General features: G+C 36.3%; 1 protein-coding gene across 2 annotated transcripts in view; it reads right to left on the minus strand.

The window, feature by feature from the left end:
* Positions 1 to 437: 437 nt before the first annotated feature.
* Positions 438 to 21689, minus strand: part of Myb (MYB proto-oncogene, transcription factor) — a 33364-nt gene continuing 12112 nt past the window's right edge. The window contains exons 8-16 of one of the 2 annotated variants that reach the window (XM_047558387.1): positions 21294 to 21398; positions 19639 to 19893; positions 18316 to 18651; positions 16774 to 16916; positions 15714 to 15828; positions 15497 to 15622; positions 14703 to 14813; positions 13135 to 13242; positions 438 to 1418 (exon numbers count right to left, since the gene is read on the minus strand). In XM_047558387.1, coding sequence (XP_047414343.1) covers positions 1302 to 1418; positions 13135 to 13242; positions 14703 to 14813; positions 15497 to 15622; positions 15714 to 15828; positions 16774 to 16916; positions 18316 to 18651; positions 19639 to 19893; positions 21294 to 21398 — 1416 coding nt within the window. In that variant the 3' untranslated portion in view covers positions 438 to 1301. The remainder of the gene's footprint in view (positions 1419 to 13134; positions 13243 to 14702; positions 14814 to 15496; positions 15623 to 15713; positions 15829 to 16773; positions 16917 to 18315; positions 18652 to 19638; positions 19894 to 21293; positions 21399 to 21689) is intronic. The other variant, XM_047558388.1, reaches the window with a different exon arrangement.

Here is a 21689-nt window from a genome sequence, read left to right on the forward strand (position 1 = left end):
GAGAGGAAAAGGTGCTGAATTCACTTCATTGAAAAACAATTATAACACATTCACAATCACAAGTAAGAGAGAAGTCAAAAGTAAGTAAAATAAGGGCACAGCTTTATTTGCTACAAGGCAGTAAGTACACTGTCATATCAAAAGTTCAGTGCTGGCCATCTTGCACCGAATGTTCTTAAGGCAGAAACTGGTTATTGACCTTAGTCTTTGTCTCCCCCAGCTGCAAACATAGGATCTGTGAGGCAGTTCCAAAACCATACACATAGAAACCATGGGGGATGTTGATGGAACTCAGAATCCCTGAATTAAAGAACAGTCAGGGGTTGAAATCAAAACAAAACATAGGACATTGACAACATAGATCTCCCAAAAAAGAAGTGCAATGCATGCTTTTATAAACCAACAATTACCAAAAAAAAAAAAACAAAAACAAAAACAAAAACACACAGAACAACAGATGCAAAATCTCCCAAACAAGTTTTCCAATGTATTACAAAAGGAAAAAAAAATGTATACATATAAAAAAATAAAACAGGTCTGAAATACTAGTGCATAGTCAATTACCTAACACCAAGTTTTTTTTCTTTCCAACCAAGCTCTACTGCCCCTCTGATACTAGCAGCATGTCTACAGGCTAAGACCATAGCAGCAAACACATTTTTTCATTGGCATTTACAAAATTAAATTACTGAATAAAATATAAATTTTTATAAAACTATTTCATACAGTAATAATTTTTAAAGCAAGCTAAAAAAAAACCTCATAAAATGGTTTAGTACAATAAATGTACCTCCCATGTTATTAACCATAAATGAGCATTAACAATCTTTATTGTCCCATGGCATTTATCAACGTTTATAGTAATGCTTTTACTGATTTTTAAAAATCTATGCATATGTTTTAGTGATTGAGAAAAGTGAAATACTGGAGTACCTCTTTTGTATAAAATTTCAAAAAACTCATCATAGGCAAAAATACTGATCTGTTGGATTCTCTAAAATACAGATAAATCATTTATGTTTTTTAAAAAAATCTGCATAATAACAAGTGGTTATAATTCATTACCTAATAATTTAGGTAAGACCGTTATTTATTTATTTTTAAAAATCCTTTTAGTTGAGTGAAATCTAATAAGATTTCATCCAACTAAATGCACTTATGCACTTGGTGCTGCTCTCAACTGTTGTACCACAACAAAAATAGGTTCTTCTCCCAATCATGAAAAGTTTCATGTCGAGGAATGACATATCCCAAGTCAACTTGAAGTGTTCTGAAAACCATAATGCTTTTCTGGAAACGTCTCACATGACCAGAGTCCGGGCTGAGAACGCGTTCACGTATTTGTGAGCCTGACTGGAAGCCGTCATCTGATCCTCCGTCTTTCCACAGGAGGCGGGTTCCCAGGCGCTGCTACAAGGCTAAGGGGGAAAGAGGGGGACAGTAGGGTCAGACCAGGAAGCACACACCGGAGTCTAAAAGGGATTCCCAATCCCGGCACCGCCAGCTGCCACATTTTGAATGCCAGATGGCAAGTGGTTGACACAAGGAAGCCATTGTGGACAGACTTCAACTCCTCCACACCCAGAAACCCAGCATCCTTAAGTGTCCTTAATGATCAGAACTGTTGACTGAGGGAAATTCCACTCCAATTGGTTTCTTGAGATGGGGCCATGGCTTCATAGGGGAATGCCTTTGGTTTCAGCGATTTTATGAGGTTGCAGACATGAATGAACACAATTCTCCAGAGGCCTACCATAAGCTTGCTTGGGCATTTACTCACTGGTGAGTGCTTGTGCCAAGAAGCTCATGTAGGTGAAGGAATTGGTCAACATCTGCTAAGCACAGTACACATTTCTTATAATTAATTTAGAAATATCTGTTTCTCAGTAGAGCTTATTTTTGCTGTTTTTATTTTTTTTCAGTGTTGGGGATCAAACCCAGGGCCTCACTCACATGCTAAGCAAGTATTCTACCACTGAGCTAAACCCTCAACCCTCGTACAACTTAATTTTTTAGACACGCTCCATGTTGCCTCAAAGTGAAGTCTTTAGTATTTAGTAACCAATTTAGTATTTATGTCCTACTTAGTTCCCAAAAGGATTTAATGCAATTATAAAATAAATACAACAGGGTTAAAGAAGTGCAGAAAGCAAGATCACAGGGAATCAATGTGGGGAAAATAATAATATGAAAACAGGGCAAGATTTGTACATAAAATGTCAAGAAGTGCAGTGCCCCAGATAGATGTAGCCTGCCAGCTTAACCTGAGCTTTCTAGCAGTCAGTGTGGAGGGAAACAAACACAAGCAGATGTGAGATTTGGTGCCCTAAGGTCAAAAGGGGCCAGTGGCTGAAGCATTTACATCTGAAAGGAATTATCTTCCAAGGGACAAAAGAAGAATAAGAAAAGCCTTTGCTCTCCAGAGCCTAAAGTGTCCTTTAAGAGATCAAATGCAAAGGTGTTTCTCAACAGTAGAATAAGAACCAGCTGGGGAGTGGGGATTGGTGCAGGTGAACAGGGCATGGGAAGTTGAGGGAGTGCCAGGCACTGCTGTAGGGAAAGGGCAAGAACAGGCAGGGTGGAGAGAGAGGTGGAAAAGCAGGAGTATAATCCTGTGGAGAGAGAGCAGCAAGGAGACAGGAATCTGCAATCTGTGCACTGTTGGTGGGGAACATGGGGGGTCAGGGAGAGAGGGATACAGTGGTTAATGTTGGCATCTGCAAAGTCCTTACTCTGTGCTACCTAGAGTCTTAGAGTTTCATAAGTCTCATCTCATTTAACTCTCACGAAAAAAAAAAAAAACCCACAAAAGTCCACCTGTGGCTCTGTGCTTACTTCACAGACCAGGGAATTTAAAAGGAAGAGACAACTGAGGCAACATCTTGAGGTCACATGGCTGAGAAACCATGGAGCAAGGATTTGAACTCGGGTGGGATTTGGGAGCTCATACCCCTAAGTTCGAGATGCTGCTTCCAGCAGAGCTCTTGTCAGGAAGAATGCAAGTGACTTGATGGACAGTTTGGAGCAGGCTCAGTCACCAGGGCCTTGGGATCCAGGAAGAAGCATCGAGATGGGGAGTGAGGGTCATCAGACTTTTCAGCAAAGAGGTCTGATAATCCTGAATGAACACTGTACCGGTTTGGTGGTGACCAATGGTGAACAAAGTTCCAGTGGCATACAGTTTGCAGTGTCACGTTCTTCTGTAGGACTAGGAAACTTCCTGAGTTTCTCAGCTGTGCCATCTCCCCACCAATGTAAATGACACAGTTGAGTACATATGTTTACTTTGAAAGCTGAGGCCTCATATGTAACTTGAAATACTACATAGCAAAATGGATTATCCTAATATTTTCCCAGGAACTGTGGATCACAAAAATGACAAGACAAAGATGATAGGTAGGTATTCTGGGTTGACCTCTCACACTGAGTCAAATCTACTATTTTCCTGAACAAAATCACCAAGGTAGTTACAGCATTCTTTGAAACAGTTCTGAATAAATGATGTTTCCCTAGACTTGTGCATATGGATTAAATATACACATCTCTCTGGTGTATATGTATCAATCCATTCGAATTCCACATTTTAGTTTTATTGATCGCTTACATGTTATTGGTAAAATTTTCTAGCGCAGCACTGAAACACTAAGTTGATACATGCAATTGATTTTAAAAATAAAATGTAATGTTATCTTTTTAATTATTGAGTTAACATGGGCAGTCATCATAGCAAAATGGGACATACGAGTGCTACTTGAGAGGTCATAGTTCAGTGTGGTTTATCTACCCCCAAATATTTAGGGCTGTGCTTAGAAGCAATGCTTAGATGCACACAGCAAGGACCATGGATTTTTTGAGGGGACAAGGGGTACTGGGGCTTGAACTCAGGGGTGCTTAACCACTGAGCCACATCCCCAGCACTTTTTCTTTTCTTTTCTTTTCTTTTAATTTTGAGAGAGGGTCTCACTAAATTGCTTAGGGCCTCAAACTTGCTATCCTCCTGTTTCAGTTTCCACAGTTGCTAGGATTACAGGTGTGCCCCACCACACCCTGCAAGAGCACAGCTCTTAAAGCAAGTGACGAATGAGGAAGCAGAATGGAATATCTTCATATACTAATATCTTGTATGTAGATTTAAAATTTCCATTGAAATACATGTAAGAAAATACATATATTGGAGCAAATGAAGGGGAAAGGAGAAGGAAGTGAGAATAGAATTTAACAGCAAACAAGAGGGTTATTTCTGTATTTCTGTGATTAAAAATATTTCTACTTAGCAGGACTTCAATAATATAAAATGCATTTTCTAAATGTTTTTTTTTTTGGGACCAGGGATTGAACCCAGGGGCACTTCACTCCTGAGCCACATCCCCAGTCCTTTTTAATATTTTATTTAGAGACAGGGTCTCACTGAGTTACTTAGCACCTTGCTAAGTTGCTGAGGCTGGCTTGAACTTGCAATTCTCCTGTCTCAGCTTCCCAAACTGCTGGGAATACAGGCATTCAACCATGCCCCGCTAAATGAAGTATCTTAAAATAATCTTGTTTGCTTTTCCTACAAACTTTCACTCCTGGTAAAAGTCAATTCCTGATCCTTTGTGACACAATATTCAGGTTGACTCAGAATTCCCAGTCTGTTCAGGAGAATTCAACATGAAGGATTTCCAACTTAATATATTTCCAACTTGAAACAGGATTGTGATTTTGACAGAGTACCCCCATGGCTTATCACTTGATTCATATTTGGTTCTTCCTCCAGGATCAGATATTTAAAATGACATTAATATAAAGAAGGTGCCATATATTTTTAATTAGTATTTGAAGAGAGCTTTTGAATCATCAGCTTCTCCTAAGATAAAAGAGAATGTACTAAGAAACTAATGAAAATAACTGAAATATTCTAATTCCTTGGCATATAATCTGAGGCTAAGAGCCTGAGGTAGGCAAGGTGGCCAGGAACACCTGCTTCTCCCAGGATAGAAAAATACTGGAATGCAGGGTCCTGAGTACAGTAATGAAAGGCCAGCAAGGTGAGCCAGGAATCCCCCTTTCTGCACTGAAAGCACAAAGCAAGAACAGCCTTCAATAATGAACATGACACACTGGTCAGAAGAGACACATACTGAGGGTGTTAATGCAAAGATTAGAAGGTTGAGCACTCAGGTAAAAAAGAAGGGGTCCCTCTTTCCCTTCCTACCTTGAACCCAGGACCTAATGCCAACTTTAAAACAGAGCAGTTTTGACAAGGGAGGTTCAATGACCTTGTGCTGGAAGAATATTTTTTAATCCTGTTATATATATCTTTGTGCATCCTCCTTATTCCCTCTCCCTAAATTTTAGTTTCATTTACATGAAGGAATTGATAAGCATTATGGATTTTTCTGCCTCTGAATTCTTGTTTCATTACTAACCTGTGGTGCTATTACAGACATGTCACATCATCCTAATTCATTTCAACATTAATAATCCTACCCACACATCCTCCTCCCATTGCTGAGGAGTCACCTTGGTTATCCTGCAATGTGCCTTTCATTGCCCCTGGGCAGAAGTGAACTATAAACAGTCTGTCAAAGCTTTAACTGGGATATCCTGTTGAAGCACTTTGAATAATACCCAGATCCTTCCTAGAAAACAGAAGAAGTGAAAGGAGACAGGACCATGTCCACAGGTGATTTTCTGTCAGAATTAGATTATCTTCACATTTTCATTTAGAATCTGAAGTATTTTTTATCACACTGAACAACACCTGCTATTAAGATCATATTCAGATAGTAGCTTTACATAACATCTAGTGATGTCAGAACCTGTGTTTTATAATTTGAAGACTTAATTAGAAATTCTTATAGACCTAAAAATATTCTGAAAAATGAAACTTCTGAGATGGTATTATGTTTTTATTTTGTTTTATTTTATAATAATAAGTCAGTATGAATGGTGTCCAAAAGAATAGGAAATAAGAATTCTTTGATTATACTATTTAACCTGTCTGAAGAAAGCACTTATCCTGGACAAAAATTCCAAAGGTCAGAATTCCTATCCAGAGGGACATCTTTTTAAAATGCATCAGTTCTAAGAGATAATATAAAAACCTTTGGTTATATCTTAAAGTTAGATCACTGACTTTAAACTTGAGCAGAAGTGTCGCTAAGATAAGGTCAATGGATTTTAAACTTTCTTCTGGTCTATTTCCCTATGTCATTTGCTGGTAAATGGATAGAACTGGAGAATATCATGCTACGTGAAATAATCCAGTGCCCAAAAAGTCAAAGACCGAATGTTCTCTCTGATATGTGGATGCTAATCCACAACAAGGGAAGGTAGGGAGGGGAAGAATAGAAGTTCATGAGATTGGACAAGGGGGAATGAAGGGAAGGGAGGGAGGATGGGAATAGGAAAGATGGTAGAATGAAAGTTACTTTCCTATGTTCATATCTGAATACACAACCAGTATAATCCCACATCAAGTACAACCACAAGAATGGGATCCTAATTAGAATAAGTTATGCTACATATATGTATAATATGTCAAAAATACTCTACAGTCATGTATACCTAAGAAGAACAAATTAAAAAAATAAGGAGCCACAGAGTGCCTTAAACAACATATTTCCCTATGCCAGAACAAATCAAATAAATGCCTCCAACTTCAGGGTTGCTGATTTTTCACAGAAAAGAACCTTAAAACTTAGGGCATTAAACTCCCAGATGGAAGTTGCTCCATTCACCAAGGCCTCCACTCCCCAAGCCTAAATAAATAATAGCTAATGAAGATGGACGCTTCCCAGTTATGAAGTTTGTGCTGGTTGTCTCTACAGGTATCTTCATCTCAGGTTTACAGACTTCCCAACAGTTTATATCACATAGCCCAGGGTGTCACAAGTGTCTGAAAGAACATAAGTTCCAGACTATTAAAATTAAGACAAATTCCAAATTGCTGTAAAGCAATTCTATCTTTGCTGGCCTCCTGAAAGAAGATTTTATCTCAGAGTGTTTATTCTCAATGTTACCAAAGCAAATAAAAAAGTCATGTCTTATAATGTCTGGAGCAGGGTACTCTGACTCTGAGCTTCATGGAGCTTCTTCTTTCATTTAGCCTTTCTCAGTTCAACCCCAAAGCTTCACACACAGAAAACTTGCTTAATTTATAACATTTATTAAAAGGCAAGTTACTGAAAATACTACTGACAGCTACATGAATTTTTGCTGGGGTAAGAGGAGAAACGCTACCAAAAGAACCAAATGACTGTGGAGACAGCCAGGGGAAACAGGTCAATAAAGCATGCTAAGTCAACACTCAAGAAAGATCTCTATCACACACAGACTGTTTCCATGCCAGTGCAAGCAGCAGAAAGCCAGAGAACACCTGTAAATCAGCGATTTTGTCTCCATAATACCGAGAGGTCTGAGGGCCTTTATTTCAGAGAACTAGTTAAGTTGGTTATCTCTTTTGTGATCCACTGACATTGTTCTGTAAGAATGGAACAGGGACTACTATGCTAAGGGAAATAGTACGCCTTAGTTGAAAAGAAGACCTGGCCATTGGTGAGGCCTCCTTACCTGCCTTTTTAAGGGCAGAGACTGTGTGCAATGGCCAGTGTACCGCCATCTTGAAAGCAATATTATATACATTTGATAGTCATAGTAACTATGTGGTGAGTGGAGGATGTCACGGTCCCCAGTTTATAGAGAAAAACAATTTAATTAATTTAATGAATTAAAGCCATTCAAATAGGAAATGGTGAAGTCCAGACCAGAACCCAGGGTCTGTTGCTCACATATGAGTTTTATTACACTTCTCAGCAATACTTGTCACATAAAAAGGATCTGCCTTATTTTTGAAAGATATATACATATTTGTATATGTGAATATGTACATATATACACATATATACAGCTTTCAAAAAATACATATATACATATATATATATATATTTGTGAGATATATATCTCACAAATAAATCATATAGAGATGGGAGCAATCCAAAACACACAGAAAAATCCAAGGGAGTTGCAATTTCTAGTAAGAATATCTTAAAATTCTTTGATGTTGTATGAATGTGTTTAATAATAATGACTTGGGAAATTTACTTAAATTAAATTCACTGTTTTAAAAAAGTGAGGGCATGACAGCCAAGTCAGGAAATTAAAATTTAAGGCTGTCATTCTGTGGTTACAAAAAAGAGGAAAGTGAGTGAGTAAAAGCATATGAACATATCTTTTATGCTTAAGTTTTAAATAGGAATAAAAGGAAATTATAGTTTAAGAGAAAAATACAGAAGTTCAGACGGCTTATAACTTGTACAATTTTGGAACTACCAGTAAAAGTGTCTACCTTAAGAAACATTTATTAGCACAATGTATTTATTCCGACATGTACAGCAAATTAAAAGCATACTGAGGAAAAAGGCAATCTTTTCTCCTTGTCCAGGAGAGCTCTCTGTGCATGTCTGCCTCAGTCTCTCTCAAGGTAATTTCTGGAATCCTGTGGTATTTCACAGTGAATTTGTCTTTCTTGCTCCAAACAGCAAGGTTTCTAAGCTGAATATTTTTGCTACCACCTCACATTTGTGATCATTTTATAAGCTTCTCGACTCCATCTCTACCCTACAAAATTTGGGACAAAGGCTGAGTACTGGCAATGGCACAACATGAAAATCTCAAATATAATGATCCATGTGAGAAAAAGTAATATTAAAAATGTCTCAGAACATTTTAGTTTAAGAATACTGTTATATTTTTTTTCCTTCAATGCTGAGAATCAAATCAAGGACCTCAAGTATGTTAGGCAAGTGTTCTAAGCTACATCCCCAGTCCACTATGTTTTCTTTTATAGTTTAAAATGAAGACAGCTTTAAAAAGAGATTATTAGAATTAGGATTACAATTACAATTACAATTAGGATTATGCAGCTACCACAAATTCTTTAGAAAAAGATTAAATATCAACTTAAGAAACAAACATAACAGGATTGTGCATAATAACCTCTATTTAAGCCTCTACTTATTTAAGTTAAATAAATTTAATCTACATACAGATTATACATCAGGGGATATATGGAAAGTTCTGAGTTATTATTCATTGTGTATCAATGACAATCCACATAACCATGGGCATACTTAGCACCCTGATTTTGATCTCTGCATACAATTTCCCACTGAAATGACTCAGAGCACCTTGGGGAAATGGCTGATTCCAAGAAGAGAATGAGGAAATGTGGTTATTAAAGTCACTTAAAGTAAATAAAGTTGAAAATTCTGGTCTCCAGTGATACAAGTCACATTATACTCAAGTCACATATGACTAGTGGCTATCGAACTGGACAGTAGCATATTAGACATTTCCATCATTGAAGAGGTTCTACTGGACAGCACCAGTCTAGCAATTAGAAGACATTTAGGAGACCTAAAAACCAAATGCAATGTGTGAAATTGTTTCAATTTTGATCAAACAGCAAATAATACCATTTTTTGATTGATTAGAAAATTTAAATATGCCCTGGGAATTAGAATATAAAGAAATTACTCTTAATGACATATGATAACAATATTAGGTTGTTTATGAATTTGTCTATTGTTAGATATACTCTGCAAGTACATAAGAATAGAATATTATATTATCTGGAATTTAAAATACTTCATTAAAGGGAGATAAATATGGCAAATGTTAGTAATTGCTAAGAACACAGTATATTGTTACAAAACTCACAGCTTCTTGCATTGTTTTTCTTTCTTTTCTTTTCTTTTTTTTTTTAAGTGGTGCTGGGGATTGAACCCATAGTCCTGCACATGTTAGGTAAGTGCTCCACCATTGAGCTATATCTCCAGTCAACCTTCTTGCATTTCTAATTTTAAAATATCAAATGTAATTTATACATATTTATAAACATGTGTATTCTTATCTATATTAGAAGCAAAACCATCAAGACTCAGTATATGGGTCTTAAAAACTATAGTAATTGCTCTGTCTAAAACCTTATTGCCATAATCAGGTAGGGATGATTAAGACTTGAATGACAGAGCACAGAATTACAATTACTATAGTCTTAAATAAACTGATTCTGTGCGTAGGCAAAGTTTTTGGAAAATTAGATGTAAAACCTAGTGTTCTATGTAAGTGGTAAATATTTTACATTTTAGAAGTATTTACATTTTAAAATATTTGGGGAATCATACTTGGTTTCAATTAAAAGCACTGCTATGACAAAAGTATCTGAATGGTTTGTCTAAAATTCCAGTTAGTATTTGATGTACGTACACATTACAAAAGTTATAGATTGTATAAAGTACTCTTAAGTCAACAGTCAGATCATTTAGTAAATGCATAATGTCTTCAAAGTACCATGTGTGAGAACTGTGCATGATTAGGTCAAATTGAATTATCAATAGAAATATATGAAATGGCATTATGTTTTAAACAAGCAAAATTACCAAAATGCATAAAAACATAAAGAGTGGTCCCCCCCCTTATCCTTGGTTTTGCTTTCTGTAATTCCAATTAGACAAGGTCAACCATAATCTGAAATTATTAAACAGAAAAAAAATCAATTCTTGAGTTTTAAAAAACTTTTATTACAGTATATTATTATACTTATTCTATTTTATTGCTGTTATTAATCTCTTACTGTGCCTAATTTATAAATTATACTTTATCATCTGTGTGTGTGTGAGTGTGTACAGAAAAATCGGGGTATATACAGGGTTTGTCACTATGCATAGATTCAGACACTCCCAGAGGTCTTGGAAAAACATATATTCCTTGGATAGAGGGAATTATTATATAATATTTTGAATCAAGATTATATTAAATATTGGTGTTTTAATAGTTAGAATTGCTTGATACATTTTCAGTATTTAGCACAAAAGTTTGAAACATTTTAGAAATCACACATTTCTGCAGTACCAGAAGCTAGGTTCCATGACATAAAACAAAATGAGTTATCTGTTATAGCAGATTATTAAAAATATTTGATCAGTGTAAATCAGTAAGCCATACTGTATATATAGAAGCACTGACTCTAAGTTAACTGTTATGTCTCAATTATTCAGTTGGTGGAAGTGACAAATATCATCTTACCACGCAATGTGCACACAGGACTTAGTCTCAGCATTCAGATATTGGAATGTGTAAAGTGCCAAATAAGATCCACTGTGTACTAGAAAACACAGGTTAATACAACAGCTGCTACTTAAATTTGAGGTTCAAAGTTAATCAATATTTCCATGAAATAAAATGTAAATATTAACATATTTCCATATTAAATTTTTTAAAAACTTGAATAACATTAAAAGTTCTGTGGCAAAAAATAAATCAAACTACTTTCATAAATACTGACATTATTGCTGTCTTTTATATAATATATATTTTATATCAGCACCATATTCAATTCTGAATGGTTTTGCCCAAACAGTGTTTGGATAGGCCAAAAGCTATTAGGATTCTATGTTAGAAAAATCAGGGTTTTTCATTTTAGGTAATGATTACTGTTCCCCAATTATATTTACATGCTTGCTCTTTGACACATTTAGAATGCATTTTCTCTTTGCCTTTTTGTGTTTGTGGTATTGGGACTTGAACCCAGGGTGCTTTGCCACTGAGTTACATTCTTTTTGTTTTGTTTTGTTTTTGAGACAGTCTCACTATGTTGCTGAAGCTGGTCTTGGATTTGCAATCTTCCTGCATTGGCTTCAGGAATACCTGGGAGATTACAGGTGTGTACAGCCATACTCAGCTCAAAATACATTTTTTCTATACTACTACAAATACAGGTTGTGTCCCAGGCTAGGTTATAAAATACGCATAAAACAATCTATTAAATTAAGTTAATCTCTTAACTTAATCTAACTAAAATACTAATAGCTTCAGTCAAATTCTATGCTCTGGATACCAAGGATCAAAGGAAAACAAAGAAAGTGTTTCTCTTCTAGACCCAGGATCAGGTCTAGGTAAAACTCTGAAATGGCTACCACTTTGCCCTGAGCTTCTACTCCCTTTTCTGTTGCCCTCTGACATCCCGATGGTGTTTGTTTTCTCACCTCCCAATTCTTTGTGATATACTGAGTCCTCTCCAGGGGGCCTGCCCAAGCCTGACTGACTTAGAACTTCTGATCGCCCACAAGTTCTGACACTCCCTGCTCCATAATCCAGTTCCCAGACATCTCTTACCAAAGCACATGGTGTCTGAGAGAGGCCACAGGAAAGTGATCTCTCTGAATTAATAAATGAATGTGCCTACGACCTTTCCAGCTGTATTTGCATATCTTTAAAAATAATTCTAAGTGTCACAAATACTTTAGAAGGGAGTTTTAAGATGCTCACAAGTTGGAGTATGAAGGCCCAACACTATGACAGGAAAGCCCTATAAGGGACCTGGCCGCTCCTGGTGCAGTGCTTGTAACCTCCAGCATCAAATAGGACTTTCCCCTTCTGAATCTAGGCTCTCCACCTGCAGGGAGGGTGAGGGGTTTCCCTCTAAGTAGCACAAGAGGACAGAGGGGAGGGCCCTACAGCTGGCTGGATACTACTAGGCCCTTTAATGTTGGGAACTGCTTTAAATAATTTGGAGGAGAAAATTTGCATTCTTATTTACATTTGGCTCAGGATTAGTTTGGGAATGTGTTGTATATTCTCAACACACAACTATAAGGAAAATCTCCTTTGATATTAAAACCTGATAGCAGATGGTCCATCATGGATTAGCCACAAGCATTGACAGTTGCCTTTTTTATTCTGATGGTCAAATACACTGCAATTATTTTGTCTCGATAATTTCATTTAAAATTTAACCAATCTCAGAGCTTTAATTGTTTAGTGATAGAGCATAGAAAAGAAGAATTTTGAAACAAAAAGTAAACTATGTAGACACTTTAAAAAATGTGTTCAAGCTGAAGGAGATACTGATTCCCGGGTAATCCATGATCTTAGTCACAGTAAAAAATGTTTACCTTCATGCTTGGAGGACCTGTTCTTATGAAAATTTCCAGCATGTCTCATAAGAGTAGTACCAAAAATTGTAAGAGGTTTTCTAGACATTAAGATGTCACTTTAAAACACAACTCCTCTACATCTAGTATGTTAAAAACAACAATAACAACCTTCAGTGAATTAATTTTAAGATACCTGTGTTGGAATAGTAATTACCTGCAAGGGACTCACGAGGGACCTGTTTTTAGGTACTGTGAATGCTTTGAGAACATTGTCTTCATCTTCTGATACTGGTGTCATTAAAACGGAGCTTGTAAGAATATTCTAAAGGGAAAGAGAATCATTTGAAATTTAAATGAGCTTGGATAATATGAGAGCCAACAATCCTAACACCACTGAGAGGAGATTACTATGAAATGATACTCATTAGCATGAAGAAATGCAGGCATCTGCCAGGAAGTTTCTTCCCTGTGAGCTAAGAAGGATATACTAACCCTCACACCACTGTGGCAAACATCACCAGAACCCGAAAAGCTTTAGGGTCCCATCTTGTTCTAAGAATGCGATATGCACTCAAAATCCATCTTCTAAATGAATACATAAGTCCATGCTTTTAAAAATAAAGGATATTCTAAGCTCTGGGATGTGGATTCTTTATTTCATATACTGGGACAGAAATATTTTACAGTTGTATTAATGGTATAAAGTCACACTAATACGGATTTTTAGAATTTAGAGCCACACTTTCAGAGTTATAATCCAGAACCAGCCCCATGAGGTATATATATAATCTTGAGCAAATGACTAAACTACCCAATTTTCTAGTTGCTATAATGGAAGTAATAATGTTATAACCTTATGGGGTTACTGTGAGGATTACATGAATTAATTCATCTAAAGTCCTTAGATTAGTACTCATCACTTAATACATATTGAAGAAGTACTAGCAATTATTGTTTGCTTGAATTCTCCATAAGCTATAAAGGCAACTATTCACTAATTGTAAACTGTAAAGATGGTGGTAACCAAGGCAAGGCAATACAGTTGGCCCTATACATCCATGTATTCAGGAACCAAAACTTTGGGAAGAAAGTCACCTATGTACTGACTTTATTCTGGTCTTTATCCCCTAAACAATGTAGTCTAACAACTATTTAGATAGCATTTATATTGTATCAGGTTTTAGAAGTAATCTGGAGATGATCTGAAGTACAGAAAGGATGTACATAGGTAATGTGCAAATGCTGAACCATTTTGTATAAGACACTTCAGCTTTTGCAGATCTGGATATGAGGGAAGTTTTGGAGCTAATCATCTGTGGATATCAAAGGATTCCTATACTGGTACAATGCTGGGTATCTACTACAGACAATATGGTTAGCACCATGCTAGATACTACATAATACCAAACAAGAGACAGCATAATGAGAAGGAAATACTGCATCTAGAAGACAAATAAATTCAAGGAAAATGTGAAAATTAACGTTGTTTTCATGGAAATGTCCATGTAGCAGATTTTTTAAATGGTAAGGATCCTAAAACCACAAGAAAACAATGAAAAAATATGCAGTGGAACAGAATCTGTCTTGAATACATAAATAAAAATCTCAACTTTATATTCTACATTAATAATCTTTTTTTTTTAAAAATGCAGGAGAAACTGTTTTGAAACCAGATGCATTGAAGAGTGAGTACTGAAACCACAGTGACCCCACATACCACACCCAGGATTTTGAGTTACCAGTAGAGCAGGACAACTTGGTCACTGGTGCACGGGTACTTACTGGTGCCTCTGCCACAGGTGATGCCTGTGTGAACAGTTGAGCATTCAGACTGTCCCCTTCCCAGTGACTTGAGCAGAAGAAGTTTCCTGATTTATCAGTTGGGGATTCTACCTAAAAGCAAACAGCAAGTGCTTGTCATTTCTAGAACTACTACTTGCATGAAATATTTATTCTCAGCAGTAATTTTCTGGCCAGTCTCTCAAACCTTCAACCTTACATGAAAATAATTTCAAGAGCAAATTATCCAACCTGTTAGAGACACCTCTTTCCAACAAGCTATAAATTTGATCCTTGCAGGTTAGATCTTCTTTTTCCTATACTATGAATTTAAAATACTACCATTTTAATGTGAATTCCAATTCTCTATGGTATCAGAGAATGCAGGAACATGTCATTCAGGATAACTTGAATTTGTGTTCCCAGTGACAGTCATTCATATTTGGCTCAGAATAAACTATTTTTTATTCTTTTAAAAAGGGAGAGAGAAAATGGAATATTTATCATCTATCTATAACCAGTGATTTTTTTAAAGTACAATAGAAAGTTTCTGTCCTATCTTTCCTTTATCCTAGCATCTTTTCTGTCCCAATACAAAGTTGATAGAAGTGGCTTGGCTTCCCAAATGACAGGTTGGTGCCTACAGTCTGGCAGTACCTTTTGAATGCATCTTGTATGAAACCTTACAAGAGAAACAATGCTGTCACATAGCACCAAGACCAGACACATCAAATTGTGCAAAGGAACAAAGGCAGCAGGATTCACAGCTTGTTCCTTCCATAGGGTCTTGTGTTTACCTCCTGTTTGATTTTCTTCAGTAAAGGTGGACCATTCTCTTGAAATTCAGCAACAATCCCAGATTCATCCGATTCCTGTTTGATTACATCCTGTAGATCATCTACTAGATGAGTTGGTGTCTGAGGCTGTAGGAAAGAGTGGATATTTTTGCATCAGAGGAAAATTTCTGTCTATGCTAATAAGTCAACTATACCCAAGGACTTTCCCAAAACTTACTAGCATTTTCAGGGGACCATATTTAATTTCTTGAGCTGCAAGTGCATGTTTGAAAGGTGTGGGTGTTCTTGGCGAGCTTTCTAGGATTGACCTTTTGATAGCTGGAGTTCTAAACCTTTAAAGAGAGAACAAGCAGAGGCTTAATATAAAGACATGTGTTGCTCACATTGCTGTATTCATCAAATTTATTTTTTTTCCAATAAGCACAGTAAAGTTTGCTACTGTTATGGAATTGGATATGTTTATTAATCATATAGTCAGTAGGGAAAAGATAATATGTAGATCATATATCTTCAAATATTTCAAAATATTATATACCCCTAATACTAAAAGTGCTAAACTATTTTTCATCTTTCCTGAATGGAAAGATGACTTTATGATGTCAGACTGTATAATGACTATAATAAGCCTTACAATATCTGATGTCATTCACAAATCAATTTATCTATTCATTAAAAGGAGATTCATACTAGAAAATATGTTAACCTTTAAATTTTTTTTTGTACTTGGAAATAATAAGAATAGATTTCCTTCAGAGTTTTCTTATAAATCATACTGATTTTCTCTGCCATTTCTTTGAATAGGTTAAGCCTTCATCAAATAAAAATGATTGTTTAATCACACCTTGGCTTGTAATCATAAGATATTCCTGAAGATGTCAGAGAAAATTTAAGATTAAAAATATGAACTATGAACCATGATCAATCTTATTTTGAAGTTTATAATCAGAGAAGAAAGAAGGTTAGAAATCTTTTTAGTGAGAGAAAAATTCCTACCGAATGAACAAACAAACTAGATGGAAACATTATATGAAAACTGCCTCTGCATATATAGGGAACTGGAGAGAACTATAAAAGGCAATTTAGTTTATTTTCTCACCTTCTACCTCTAGTGAGCTGTAACATTCCTAGGACAGACATAGTCTGTCTGGGAATATGCAGTATTTTACAAATACACAAGTAACATTTACACACAAGTGGATCAGATACTTGGGGGTTATATTCCATTAATTAGATATAACCAAGATAAATAAATACTTTTTCTTGACCCAAGAACTTACATGGTGTTTTCCTTTTGAGTTTTCACAGTCTGGTCTCTATGAAACGGTGTTGTAACAGTCAATTTGTGACCATTGAGAGGGGTGGAAGTTAAAGAAGGTGTTTCCAAGTCTAAGCTTTCATGGTTACTGGAAGTGTTTAAGAACTAAACATAGGGAGAGAGAAAAGAACTACTTAGATTAATCAGTGATTCTCTATTAAGCCCAACTTAAAATCACACCTAGATAATAAGCAAGTATGGTTTACTGACCCACTTTGCAAATTAATAGAGATATTAATAATCATATGATGTTGGAGAGGGATTTGTTTACTTCAATTGAGCACCTAAAATAAATCTAGGGTCAATACTGAAAAATTTGCAAAATCCTACAAATCATTATCCATAAAAGACACTTGCTGTTAAAGAAAATGAGACATGCTCTTTACCTCACATCAAAAAGGTTATAAAATATTTTTTTTTTAATAGGAGGCTGATATAGGATCACTTGAGTATAGGAGCTTAGGCAACTTACAAGACCCTGTCTCAAAACCAAAATACAAAACAAAACAAAAAAACAGTGGTGACAACTAACTAATTCAGGGTACTTCTGAAAAGAAACTGTTTCTAACTTTGAATCAATGTTTCTCAAATATACTTAGGGTTTTTTTTTTCTGGAACATCATTTATTAAAATCTTGCAGAACTAATATTCCGCAGAACACAGCTTGGAAAGTACAAAAACAAGATATATATATATATGTATATATACATATATACAAATATATATATGTATGTACATATATGTACATGTGTGTATATATATATATTTTGGTGGGGCATCATTTGTTTATACTTAAAGCTGTTCTTCAAACAAGCTCAACAGACAAAATTGGAAAGTGCCAGATTATCTATAATTTTAATTATTTTAATAACTTAGGAATACAAGTGTCTGATAAATATTATAATTACTATGCCTCAAAAAAACTGTATGAAATGAGAATAGTCTTTGGCCAAAACTTCACTAATAAAATATGGCACAACTGAAAAGAGTCAATGTTGAAAATTTTAAATTATTTTCCGTAAGCATTGTTTCTTCATTCTCTCCCTCCACATTCCCACTCAAAGATGGACTGAAATTTCAATTTCCAGTTGCAACCCAAATGTTATATAATCATAATTTGGTTCCCTCCTTCCTGGGGTCAGTGAATCACATAATGATAAATGAACAAAGAGGCAGAAACATGTTAATATTTTAAAATCAAGGGATCATATAGGACTAGAAGAAGGGACAGAAATGCTACACTCTAGTGTGAAAGGAAATAGCACATCCCATGCAACTATCTTCCAAATAAAGTAAAAGTAAGAATTAGGACTAAACCATCAGCTAGCCTGCAGCCAGCCTAAACTCTGGGAGGCAACAGGTCTCAGCCACAGCTAGATTCAGTGCCAGAATGAAATCAGCAAGGGCAGCAATAGTCATTTGTTCCAAAGGATTAGTTTCTAGATTATTAAGGCTCAGATGTCTGTTGCAAATTAGTAACAGCTGTGCAGAAATTGTGCTCTACCTGCGAGGGAGAGAAGGGCAGGCTTTTGACAGGGGAACGCTTGGGACTTGCACTGCTGACGTCAGCAAATAGGAAGGAGCTAGAGTCTCCAGTGGCTAAGGGGCTGGCCTGGCCCCGCTTTTTTCGAAGGATGACCAGTGGAATTGTGCTGTGCCTTGCAGGAGGTAAGGCCCTGGGAGGGTTGTTCACCCTCGGGTTAGGCTCTCCTGCAGGGCTATTTCCATTGCCCTCTCTTTGCTGAAGCTGGAGGCCTTTGCCTGCAGGATGCTGGCTAGGTGAAAAAGCTGCTTCTTCAGAGAATTCAAAACTGCTGAGATCACACCATGATGAAGAATCCTGAAACAATGTGGGAGGCACAGAGCTCTGAGACAGTGTGTGCAAGATGTGTGCCATCATCACCTGAAACAGCACTGAGAAAGACATGCTAAGCGCACAGAAAACCTGGGGCCCATATGCTGAACTTCTTCCAGGAGCAAAGGTAACAGTGGTTTGTCACCGTGCATTAGAGGGGTCCAGGAGCTGCTTGAGGTTGGTCCTGTACATGTGCTACGGGGAGCTCCTGGCATCCTATCATCCACATGCAATCCAAAGCAAACAGCAAACCTTTCTAGAAGGCACACAGCAGCAATATCCATATCCTGTCCAGCAAGTACACAATAAATGTTTTTTTTTTTTTAACCAACTAGGAACCCCAGGAAATGAAGGGAGTATCTGCTGAGTGGAGGCTGAACTCCAGTTTGTTTCACTAAGAATGCTTTATCTTGGTGAGTCAATGGGACAGATAGTAAATGTTCAGTATTTTACAGAGAAAGCCATGTCTACCAATGAACTGATTATTTATTTCAAATACACTTTGCTTTAAGCTCTCAGTAAACATAATTCTTAATGTGCTATCCAAAAGCAAAGCAATATTCTAGAGCAGCCCAAAGAAGAAAGCAAAATAAAAGATCAGTTAAAAGTCACTCAAACACCAGTCCCATAGCTAAGCTCTGCTTTATAAGCCATCGACTTTGTTATTTATTTATTTATTTTTGTAAATACGCCTCTTGAAGGAAAGCTGTAGTCCTGCTTTATAGGTCATCAACTTTGTTATTTTTTTTTTTTTAAAGTATGCCTTTTGAAGGAAAAGTGTAAACAGCTCTTTTGTCTTGGTAGCCTATGAAATTAGATCTCTGAAAAAACATATTCACTAAGACTAAATTCATTTTACCTTTACATGAATTTAGACCAATAACATTTACTATAGAAAATGGCAAAGAGTTATGAAATGAATTTTCTAAGCTCCTTCCAGAAACATTAATGTGGCTTAACAATTCTACTTACAGAATCTATAAATTGGAGTGTTTCTGCAAACTCTAAGAAGTTCTTAACATTATCCAGAATGGTGCCCTGGTGGACGATCATGCACCTTGCAGGTGAGGCGCTTTCTTCAGGTAGGGAGCTAGGATCCACTGGCAGAGACGGAGTGGAGTGGTGTTCTCCCAAACAGGAAACAGGTGCACTGTCCCCATGAGGTCTGGTGTGGTCTGCAATGGAGGTGCTGTGCCACACCGGGTAGCTGCATGTGTGGTTCTGTGTCTGAGGAAGGGGTGGGGGGTGTGTAGAAATAAAGAGAGAGTGGGGGAGAAGAAAGGAAGAAGGAACTTAGAGCAATGATGTTGCACAAGGTATCTGATGCTGTTGGAGGAAAGATAAAAGTAGTTGCATCACCCAAAACTTATGCCTATGAAACAGTTGTCAAGATGTTTCCTTTTTGTCAATGCAAGCCCCTGCTTTTTAACAGTGCTCTAGTTTGTACTTACACGATTACCTTCGTTGTTATCTTTTTGTTAAAACTTCAAATCATGGGACTGTGCTACAAAGTACAAAGTTCTCATACTGAATGTCTTAGGAAATCAACTTGAATACAATTCGCAAAAGGTTCATCAATGTTTGCTTTGAGTTAAGAATTGTCTTATTTGCATTCTAGCCTACTAAAAAGGCTAGAGAATTCAAGAGTTAGAGCTGCTTTTATGTGCACATGTTCTTGTTGCTTCTTTCCCTTTATAAAGATATAGACTGCACTGAAGCAGTGAAGGGCTGCCGAATCAGCGTGGTTAGGAAAGCAGAAGAGCAAATTAACAGAAGTCTCCTTTCAGCATGACCACGCAACAGGAGAAATTGCAAAACATTAAAGTTAAAAAGTGGTTGAGTGGTCAAACTAGCATGTGCACATAATCATTTATTATTTAACAAAAAAGAAATTTACCCCTAAGAATACCTACTGGGTATCACTTCTCTTTTATTCATTTTGTTGGCTAACTACATTTGTTAAAAAGTACAAGCTGCCTTCCCAGTTTGCTGCCCAATTACTAAAAAAGATGTCAGAATTCAGTAATGAACCACATAGCTTTCATGCATGCACACAAAAAGAGTGACGTTTATGCATCAGTGTTTTTTATATATACACATATAAATATGTATATAAAATAAAATATATAATAAATATATACATTTAATGATAAATACATAAAATATATTAAAATTCTTTTATATGTAGTACTAAATATGCATTGAATCATGTTTGCAATTAGAAAACATGGAAATCAGATTAAGAAATGAGAGAAAAAGAAAAAAAATGAAACGAATAGCATATAGTACAAAGCTTTGTAAAAAAAATTGCAATGCTCCTTTTATTTTATCCTTGCTAATCTTTGAACTGATCACAGTCCAGGAGGGGGAAAAAAAAGGGTGATAAAAAGCACAAATGAAATTTGTTTCTACTGGAATAGAAAAAGACTACTTCCAATTTAGTTAATATACATTCTGATACCAACAGTATTTTTTTTGTTTTACTATCACCTTCTTCTGTTTAAACATTGTTAATTGATAGATAGAGTCTTGGCTGGTGTAATATTTAGAAGAGAAGACAAAGGATACAGAAGAGTATTGGGGTAAAACTGCAAACCATCCCCCCAAGTACACAGTGACATTCTTACTGGTAATGCCTGCTGTCCTTTGAGCTCATTTTCAGTCGACATTAGGAGCAACTCTAATTCCTTTATTCGTTTTTCTTTCTCAGGGTCTTCATCATTATAGTGTCTCTGAAATTAGAAGTTGAGGGGAGGGGGAAGCAAAGGTCTGATTGGAAGCTGCAAATATAGTGGTTGTAGCCTGGAGTCTTAAGGTACCACACAGCCCAAGAAGCCTCAGTGTGAAACCAAGACCAGTCAGATATTACCACTACAGAAATCTTGCTGAATGTGATTTCAGACTTAAGGCAGCAATGGGAAATCTGAGGCTAGAGTGGATGCTGACTAATGAATTGTTTCAACTTATAACAATGAACATCAGAAAATTCTAGAGCAAATTCTCCAGAAGCCACAATTGAGAGA

The sequence above is a fragment of the Sciurus carolinensis genome, chromosome 7 (assembly GCF_902686445.1).
Source record: "Sciurus carolinensis chromosome 7, mSciCar1.2, whole genome shotgun sequence".
NCBI classification, from domain to species: Eukaryota; Metazoa; Chordata; class Mammalia; order Rodentia; family Sciuridae; genus Sciurus; species Sciurus carolinensis.